At 42.4% G+C, this 10,465-nt stretch overlaps 1 protein-coding gene across 15 annotated transcripts in view; it reads right to left on the bottom strand.

Moving 5' to 3' along the window:
• Positions 1 to 568: 568 nt before the first annotated feature.
• PPIP5K1 (diphosphoinositol pentakisphosphate kinase 1) overlaps positions 569 to 10,465 on the bottom strand; it is a 42,973-nt gene continuing 33,076 nt past the window's right edge. For all 15 annotated transcript variants that reach the window (XM_084902921.1, XM_084902934.1, XM_084902923.1 and 12 more), the window contains 2 exons: positions 5,943 to 6,056; positions 569 to 2,496 (listed from right to left, as the gene is read on the bottom strand). In XM_084902921.1, coding sequence (XP_084759047.1) covers positions 1,655 to 2,496; positions 5,943 to 6,056 — 956 coding nt within the window. In that variant the 3' untranslated portion in view covers positions 569 to 1,654. The remainder of the gene's footprint in view (positions 2,497 to 5,942; positions 6,057 to 10,465) is intronic.

Here is a 10,465-nt window from a genome sequence, read left to right as displayed (position 1 = left end):
AGAGGTAAGGAGTGGAGGGGCCCTAAGAGACCCAGAGCTTACTGAGGTTGTAAACACCTCTCACTTATGCAGTCAGGATTTTCATGGAGTAAAATGTTGGATTTTCCCCCCTTCAGTGAAACCCTTCATATGTCCTGGGTATGTAAGAAGAGGCCAAGTTGTGAATGTGAACATATGGGCAGGGGGATATTCCAGCCCTCCTAGTGCTCTGAGCTCTCCCAATGTCAAGGGATTAAATAGAGTATAACCTCTTAATGTTAATTCCTGACACTCCAAAGCATCGGAAGAAAACTTAAGAGCGTGATTCCAAGGAGCTGGTGAAAAGGCCTTGTGTACCCTCCGGTGTTTGACAGACACAGAACCTCTCTCCCCCACAACACTACTCACTTCAGACTTTTTGGGATAGCGGGTTGATTGGCATAGGGACCTCCTGGGAGGTCTGGTCTGTATATTTTTATGGCCTGTCCCTGCTCAACTAAAAAGGCCTTTGACTGGTTCAGATTCAGTTACATACCTGATTGTCTTATAGTCACATTCACTCTTGAGTTCACAATGATTTGACCAGCTCTTCCATTCTCATTACCTCATATTTATTGAGCACTCATAATGTTCCGCCCCCCCGCTCTAATGACAGTGTTACCCCTCGTACCCACCCTCACTCCCATCCCCAGATCTTTGGGATTAGCTTCATAATCACACCTGGCCCTAAAGACACAATGATAGAAGGACAAACCTCTTGGAAACCCCAGAGTGTTTGTTCTTTGGCCAGTCTGTCCCTGGCACTACCATATATATATATAATCTTTGCTCATATCTGTACAATATTTATCTCTGCTGATTGCTTAAAAATAGGACCTGATTTTCTCTATTACAGCATCTTCTAAGCCAAAAAGCCCCACAACAAAAGAGGCCTCGCTTCACAGATTGGTCAAGAACCCCAAAAGCATTTTAAGTAGTTACTCTGAAATTTTCACAACAATCTAATACCTATTTTTCCATAGAGCGATTGCCCTCTTCACAGGACAGGGGCAGAGAGGGCACTTGGGGATGATATGGAAATACCCATAAGCCCAATCTAAAGATTAGTGGCCATGATGGATGTTTGTTTAGGAAGGGGACTCTTTTTTCCCAGACATTTCAGACAGCCATCCTGGGCCCATCTGAGGAGTGCTAGCCAGGACAAGAGTCCCCCTGAATGCACATATGGTCTAAAGGACTCTGAGACATTATGAATATTTCCTCGGAAAAGTGAAGGCCTTGGGATCCCCTTTTGCACTTGTTGTCCCGGGATGGTGTCTTCAGCAGTTAAGAGGCATTTCCTTTAACAATCTGGAATTTCCTGGGTTGCTCAGAGGAGGCTGGATAATGACAGACCAGCCCACCCCTTAAAGGAAATCCTATTCAAATCTAATGGCTTGGTGAGGAGCCAATGGCTGTTTGAACACGAAATGGGCCCCTCACCAAGCCCAGCTCCAGCACAGGCATGCTTCATGACAAGAGGACTGCTTCCTCAGACACCCTGGTAAGATCCAAGGCCTTATGCTGGCAGGTGAGTGAGCCAACAAAGTTGCTAGCTCAAATGGCTGGTATACTACACCACCATCAATGAGAAAATGATTAATCACATGTTGCTGGTGGAAGGGATAAGTTTTGGTCATGGGCTAGAGTCTGGCTCTGAGTGAGGGTTTGGATCACTAGATGGATACTGGGCTTGGGGAACATCCTCTCCAGGCAGCTGCTCGATGACCTCAGGGACCACACAGGACGGCTGACGAACCTCCTCAGGGCCCTCCTGAACCTGTAGGTCACCCCCCTCTGGGAACTCCTGGGATGGTGTATCAACCTCAGGGATATCCTGAGATAAGAGATGGGTTGCAGGAGCTTTTTGGGCCAGTCTGTCAACCTCCAAAGAGAACTCCTGGCATGGTTGGATGAGCTCCTCGGGGGTCTCGTGGGCTGGCTTGCCAACTTCCACAAGGATTTCCTGGACCAGGCCACCAACCCCTTCAGGAAACCCATGGACCAGCCTGCCAACTTCCACAGAGACCTCTTGGCATGGCAGGCTGGCCTCCTCAGGGTTCTCCTGGAAAAGCTTGCAAGCTTCCTCAGAGACTTTCTTGCACAGTTGGTTGATCTGAGTGACCTCCTGGCATGTCTGGTTAACATCATCATGGGTCTCCTTGCATGGCTGGCTGTTGTCAGGGACCTCCTGGCATGGTTGGCTAATATCAGCGGCCTGATGACATGGCTGCCTGGTTTCCACAGGTGGTTCCTGTGGGACCTGGTTTGGTTCAAAAGGCTTTTGCTCCCCTTCTATGAAGAGCTCTTGTGCTCCATTCCCAGGGATCTCCTGGCGCAGCCCAAGGCCTTGACATTCTTCAGCCACATGTGAACTTAGGGAGGGTTGACCACTGAAGCCAAATGGGCAATTCCCATCCACTGCAGTAGGGGAGGAAGGACCAGCACTGGACACAGTGCTGGAAGGGCCACTGCTGTCTGTAAAGCAAAGTCAGAAGAACAAGTTAGGCAAGCTGGAAGAGAAGGCTTTACTCTATGTATGTAGTTCAAGTGCCAGATAGATGGCCTATATTACTCATGTCTCAGGGAAAGAAGGTCTGAATTCTTTCTAAGTTATGCAGACTCCCAAATTAGCCCAGCTCAGAAACAGTGGCTCTGACCTAACATGTACTATAGGAGTAGCCCTAAGGTACATCTAAGACTTCAGGAGAAAGTGCTGAGACTCACTTCATCCAGTTCTTTCACAAATGTATCCCTATCCAAATTTCAAATTCTCTTGATCCCTCCTTCATACTTTGAAAACATATGAATACTTTACTCCAGTGGCTCATAATTGGGGTTACATAGAATCTCCAGATTCTAATTCTGTAGGTTTAGGTTAAAGGTACGGGGTGGAGAGGGAGATGAAGGCAATATATTTTGTTGTAACACTCCCAATTAAGTCTGATGTACATCTTTGGTTAAGAATCATTTCTTTAAAGCAATCAGTGTATTTCTGAGGTATAGGTAATCATTGTTTATAACCCAAGGTATAAGTAAGCAGAAGAATGTAGAAAAACCTTGTGAATCAGAATAATAGAAAAGAAAATGATTTACCCAAAGATGGAAGAACCCCATGGAATCTCTAAATGGCAGCAGTTCTTAATTAACCTTTGTGGGGAGGGGGGTGTCACTGATTCCTCTGAAACTCTAATGAAAGTCATGAATTAGCCGAAACCAGTTTGGCTCAGCGGTAGAGCGTTGGTCTGCGGACTGAAAGGTCCCAAGTTCGATTCCGGTCAGGGGCATGTACATTGGTTGCAGGCACATCCCCAGTGGAGGGTGTGCAGGAGGCAGCTGGTCGATGTTTCCCTCTCATCGACATTTCTAGCTCTCTATCTCTCTCCCTTCCTCTCTGTAAAAAATCAATAAAATATATTTAAAAAGAAAGTAATGAATTATTTTCCCAGAAAAATATACATGTGAGTATTCACACTAATCTTTATATATGACTAGAGGCCCAGTGCACAAAATTCATGCATGGAGCCGAGAGGGGGGGGGGGGTGTTCCTCAGCCCAGCCTGCACCCTCTCCAATCTGGGACCCCTCGAGGGATGTCTGACTGCCCTCTCACAATCCAGGATTGCTGGCTCCCAACTGCTCGCCTGCCTGCCTTCATGATTGCCCCTAACCACTTCTGCCTGCCAGCCTGATCACCCCCTAACCACTCCCATGCCAGCCTGATTGATGTCTAACTGCTCCACTGCCAGCCTGTTTGCCCCAACTTCCCTCCTCTGCCAGCCTGGTCACCCCTAACTGCCCTCTCCTGCAGGGTTGATCACCCCCAACTGCCCTCCCTTGCAGGCCTGGTGCCTCCCAACTGCCCTCCCCTGATGGCCATCTTGTGGTGGCCATCTTGTGTTCACATGGGGGCAGCCATCTTGTGTGTTGGAGTGATAGTCAATCTGTATATTACTCTTTTATTAGATAGGATAGAGGCCTGGCGCATGGGCGGGGCCAGCTGGTTTGCCCTGAAGGGTGTCCTGGATCAGGGTGGGAGTTCCCTTTGGGAATGGGGCAGCTTGAGCGAGGGGTCTGTGGTGGTTTTCAGGTTAGCCATACCCCCTGGTGACCCAAGCAGAGGCCCTGGTATCTGGAATTTACCTTCTACAATTGAAACTTTGTAGTCTGTAGAGGAGCCAAGCCTGCTGCTCACTTGTGGCTGCCGCCATTTCTGTTTGGATTTGTTTACCTTCTATAATTGAAACTTTGTAGCCTTGCGTGGAGGCCTAGGCCGGCAAGGGCAGGCGGAAAGCCTGGCTTCCTCCATTGCCTGGGAAAACCAAGCCTCCCTCCTGCTCTCTGTGGCTGTAGCCATCTTGATTGGGTTTATTTGCATACTGGCTCTGATTGGCTGGTGGGTGTAGCAGAGTGAGGGTTAATTTGCTTATTGCTCTTTTATTATGTAGAATTCCTAGTGTTCATAAACTTTACCCTGAAATCCATCCATGGATCCAAAGTTAAGATCTTCTAGGTACTGGGACATATGATGTTACAGGTTTGTAATGTCATAAAAACTAATTTCCCACATCCTGACATAGAGTCTTCAATTACACTGTGGGACAATTCCTACTCCGACCTCTACTTCTTCATTAACCTCTAGTAGGGGATTAATCTACTTTTCCCTTTGTAAATATTATATTTATTGATGGCATTATAACTTTATATTAAAGCACTCTGACATCAATAATTATAGCTTTTAAAAATAGGGGACATCTGAGTATCTTATAATCAGAGAGAATCTGGGAAACTTGTTAAGCACAAGCATACAAAAGCTCAATCAGTCATTGAGTTTAAGGTATGCCAGTAAACTCTTTTCTGTAAAGCATCACAGGAGGCATGCTTCAAGTAGAAAAAACAAAGAGGAACATGGTTTTGTGCCAATGCTTATTTAGGGCGGAGAGACAGACCCTGAAAATGCTTACAATGAGGTTATACACCTAATACTGAGATTACAAAAAAAAAAAAAAGCTGTAAGCTGAATTCACTCAAGGGTAGAAGTAGCCTTATACTCAGTTAGTAGTTTGATTGAGGCAAATCAAAGGTCAGACAGAAATATAAGCGGGAGAGGGATGTTAGGGTGGGTGGGGCACAGAACCATAAACACTATAGGAGACAGGTAAAAGAGACAAGGTGAGTGTAGGATAATCTGAAATCCAGGGGGACAATTCTTGGTGTTAGGAAGAAATTTTCTTCTGCATACTAAGAAGGGCAAAATTCGACAACTATTTACCTCAATGCTGAAATATGAATCTTTGCTGAAGTCCTATCCAAGTAAAATAGTGAAAGGCATGTTAGATTTTTGTTATTCCTTGGAGGCAAGATGAATAAAGAAAGGATTTTCCATCACTGGTGTCTCTGGCCCTGATTATTACGGGTTATCTCCCCCTCCCTACTGTTGCTCTAAGGATTCCTTGCTGCCCACTGCTAGAGATGATAAAGAGATGGGGGAAAGTATCACCTCAACTGAGAACAGACAACTCGAGAAAAAAGTTGAAAGTAGTAGCAGATTTCAGTTTCCTTCCCCCAGCTTTTCCATACATTCAGGTTTCCTTCCACGGCCCCTGCGCTTCCAGGAAGCTGTAGAAACCGCGTGGGGATCTGAGAAGAATGAAGTTTCCATCCAGTCTTCCCTAAAGGACCCTCGGCTCCACCACCTTTTAGGAGCCTCTCCAGTGAGATGGAGGGGTGTGGGAGGCAGAGGTGATGAGACACAGTACACGGACCCTCCCTCCATCTTGGAAGAGGCAGATGAAACTGCTTCCTTAACTGTATTCCTGGTCTTTCAACTCCCATCTTGGTTTCCCTCAAGGGACAGGTTTCTCACCCACCAGTTCCTCCCTCCCTCTTGGCCTCCGTCTAGGCAGTTCCCAAAGGATTACTTACACCAAGGGGGCTTCTCAGAGCGCTGCCGGAGCTGCATGGTGGGCGAAGGAAGAGTGCGGGGTGGGGAAAACGTGCCGTCGGAGGCCTGGTTGCTGTGCATAGAATCAAAGAGGGCTGGAGCGGTGCGGGGAGGGGGAAGGGAAAACAAGCACATGAAGAAGAATCCAAGTGCCACAGGTTCTCAACGTAAGTAAAAGTCAATGTACATTTTCTCATGCTGAGACGAACCATCCTTCACACAAACCATTTTTAATATTTTAAACTTTGTATAATGAATATTTTCAAGTATATTTTTAAAAAGTTATTGAAAGACTAGTATGACCAATACTCATACACTCATCTATATTTAACTCATTAACACATGTCAACATTTTGCCATACTTGTTTCGTCTATTTCTTGGTGCTGAAGTTCTCAAAAGTAAATAATAGATATAATGAAATCTTTAATATGCATTTCTAAATTATAAGGAGTCTCTCCTATTTAACCTAACAAAATTAAAAAATAATACCCTAATATGTCATACCCAATTCATATTCAAATTTTTCCCTATTACTCCCCAAATTGCTTTTATAGTAAGATTCAAACATGAACCGTACATGTTTGGACCTTAATATAAAAGGACCTTACTGTTCTTGATAGTGTCCTCCTACCCATTTATTTTTTTTATAGTGACTTTTTTAAAAGAACAGTCAGTTGTCTCACAGTATGTCATTTCCCACATTCTCGATTCATCTGATTGCTTCCTCATAAAATCATTTAACTCATTTCAACATCCCTTGTATTTCCTATAAGCTAAAAGTTAGCTATAAAAGGCATCGATTATTTAGTTTAAATCACTTTGGCAATACCTATGTATATTATTTTATACTAGAGGCCTGTTGCATCAAATTCAGGCAAGAGTAGGTCTTCCTGCCAAAACCGGTTTGGTGCAGTGGATAGAGCATCGGCCTGTGGACTGAAGGGTCCCGGGTTCAATTCCAGTCAAGGGCATGTACATTGGTTGCGGGCACATCCCTGGTGGGGGGTGTGCAGGAGGCAGCTGGTCGATTTTTCTCTCTCATCGATGTTTCTAGCTTTCTATCCCTCTCCCTTCCTCTCTGTAAAAAAAAAAAAAAAAAAAAAAAAAAAATCAATAAAATATATTTAATAATAAAAAAAAAGAGTAGGTCTTCCTTCCCTGGCACCCAGGCCCTGGGCTTCCCTCGTAGATGGTCTGGACCTCCCTCTGTGGGGCGATCATGGGGCAATTAGTTGGGGCTGGGACCCCAACTAATTGCATCGCACCCGCCTTGGCTGGGTGTCATAGCGTGGTCCTGGATGGTCATCTAGATGGTTGTTCCACTATTTGACTGATCGATCAATTTGCATATTATGATTTTATTATACAGAATTATATTATATAGGATTATTTATATAGGATTATATTATATTATATTATATTATATTATAGGCACATAATGTTTCATTGTCCTACTAAGTAAGACTAAATTTACTAATTGGGTTAAAGTGGTGCCCATAAAAATCTCACTATTTTAAAGTTTCCCCCTTCTAGGGGTAGGGGGGCAATGGTAAGATATGTACACATGTAATACCTTAATAAAAAAAATGAAAAGAAAAAAAAAAAGTTTCCCCCTTCTGATGAGAGGTGATCCTTTGACACCATGCAAACCCACCAACATTTTAGTATCCATTGGTGGATCTTAATTATTTTATTAGGGGTGTCAAGTGTTGATTTTTCTAATTCTATCAATCCTTTTAACATTTATTACTTAGCATATTTTCGGTAAAGAAGAATGTTCCCTCTTCAACTGAGATTATTTGATTACACTGAACTGCAGTTGTTACTGAAAAGATAGGATGTGTTTATTTTCCTTTAGTTTTCAGAGGAAAGTACTGATGAAAAGTATTCTCCAATAGCTGCAGAATAATTATTTTTTTATATTTTTATTGACTTCAGAGATGAAAGAAGGAGAGATAGAAACATCAATGATGAGAGAGAATCATTTTAAAAAAATCTATTTTATTGATTTATTTTTTACAGAGAGGAAGGAAGAGGGAGATACTCAGAAACATCGATGAGAAAGAAACATCAATCAGCTGCAACCAAGGTACATGCCCTTGACTGGAATCAAACCTGGGACCCTTGAATCCACAGGCCCATGTTCTATCCATTGAGCCAAATCGGTGAGGGCAGAGAGAGAATCATTGATTGGCCAACGCTCTATCCACTGAGCCAAACCAGTCAGGGCTCACTTGGTTATTATTTGCATGAAATAAATCCTTTCACTTTCAACCTATTTGTGTCTTTGGGGTCTAAATTGAATCTCTCTCTCTCTTTTGTCTTGTTAATCCTTACCCACAGATATTTTTCCATTTATTTTTAGAGAGAGTGGAAGGGATGGGGAAAGATAGACAAATTGATTGTTTGCCTCCTGATGTACCCTGACTGGGGTTGGGGATCTGGCCCACAACTGAGTTACATTTCCTAGACCTGAATTGAACCCTTCAGTCCGCAGGCTGATGCTCTATCCACCGAACTAAATTGAGTCTCCTATAAAAACATATAGTTGGATAATTTTTAAAAAAATCCATTCTGGCCGGGACCGGTTTGGCTCAGTGGATAGAGCGTCGGCCTGGGGACTGAAAGTTCCCGGGTTCGATTCCGGTCAAGGGCATGTACCTTGGTTGTGGGCGCATCCTCAGTAGTGGGTGTGCAGGAGGCGGCTGATCAATGTTTCTAACTCTCTATCCCTCTCTCTTCCTCTCTGTAAAAAATCAATAAAATATATTTTTTTTAAAAAATCCATTCTGCCAACTCTGCCTTTTGTTTGGAGAGTGTTATTCATTTACATTTAAAATAATTACTGAAAGGAATTTTTGCTAAGCTTTTTGTATGGCATATAAATTATTTGTTCTTCATTTCCTCTATTATGGCCATGTGTTGTGTTTGATTTTTTTGTAGCGAACCATTTTTTTAAAATATATTTTTATTGATTTCAGAGAGGAAGGGAGAGAGTGAGGGAGAGATAGAAACATCCATGATGAGAGAGAATCCACACTAGGGATCAAGCCCATAACCCAGGCATGTGCCCTTGACTGGAATCGAACCCGGGACCCTTCAGTCTGCAGGCCAACTGAGCCAAATTGGCTAGGGCTGTAGCGAACCATTTTGATTCCCTTCTTATTTCCTTTTCTTGATAGGTTTTAGATGTTTTCTTAGTGTTTACCATAGGGATTACATATAACATCCTAAATTTATAATAATCTTATTTGGATAGATAGCAATTAGGCTTCAATAACATACAAAAACTCTGCTCTTATAAAGCTCTGTTCCCACTTTATATTGTCATTGTCTCAAATTATATCTTTATATATTATATGCCCATTAACATAGACTTATAGGGATTTTGTGTGTTAATTCATATATGAAACGAAAGGAGGAGCTACAAATAAAAAGTACTATAATGCTGACTTTTATATTTACCAATGTAATTACTTTACGAGAGTTATTCTTTGTTATGGCTTCAAGTTACTGACTAGTGTCCTTTTATTTCAGCCTAAAAGCCTCCTTTTAGCATTTCTTGTAGTGCAGGTCTACTAGTGACAAAGTCCCTCAGCTTTTGTTGACCTCAAAATGTTTTAATTAATTCTTCATTTTTGAAGTTTTGCCAGATGTAGAATTCTTGGATGATAGTGTTTTTTCTTTTGGCACTTTAAATACATCATCCCACTGCTCTCTGGCCTCTATGGTTTCTTTATTTTTCTTTTCTTAAATTTTTATTATTGAAAGACCTACATACGTCCCCTCCTGCACCCCCCCTCCCACTGACCCTTTCTAGTCTGCCCCTTCTCCTCCCCACTCCATGGTCTCTATAGTTTCTGATGAGAAATGGGTTGTTAATCTTATTAAGATCACTCTTACATGACAAGTTGTTTTTCTCTTGCTACTTTCAAGGTTTTTTTAAAAAAAATTTAAAATAAATGTTTTTATTTATTTTTAGAGATATAAAAACATCAATGAGAGAAACATCATTGATTGGCTGCTTTCTATACACCCCAACTAGGGATTGAGCCTGCAACTCGGGCATGTGCCTTGACTGGGAATCAAACTGATGACCTCTTGATTCCAGGGTTGACACTTAACCCCTAAGACACAATATTTTCTCACCCTAGCTGATTTTGCCCAGTGGATAGAACATTGGCTACTAACTGAAGGGTCCTGGGTTCAATTCTGGCCAAGGGATTGTACCTCAGTTGCAGGCTCAATCCCCAGCTCCATTCGGGGTGTGTGCAGGAGGCAACCAGTCGATGTGTCTCTTTCATATCCAAGTTTCTCTTTCTCTGTCTCTCCCCCTCCCTTCTATTCTTTAAAAAAAAAAAAAAAAAAAAAAAAAAAAAAAAATATATATATATATATATATATATATATATATATATATATATATATATATATCCATGGAAAAGTATCCTTGGGTGATGATTAACAAAAAATCAAACTAAAACAAAAGATTTTATCTGTCTT

The sequence above is a fragment of the Pipistrellus hanaki genome (assembly GCF_964339955.1).
Source record: "Pipistrellus hanaki genome assembly, chromosome: 1".
Taxonomy (NCBI): domain Eukaryota; kingdom Metazoa; phylum Chordata; class Mammalia; order Chiroptera; family Vespertilionidae; genus Pipistrellus; species Pipistrellus hanaki.
Note: the sequence above shows the minus strand (reverse complement) of the source record. Positions and strands in the feature narration are given on the sequence as shown.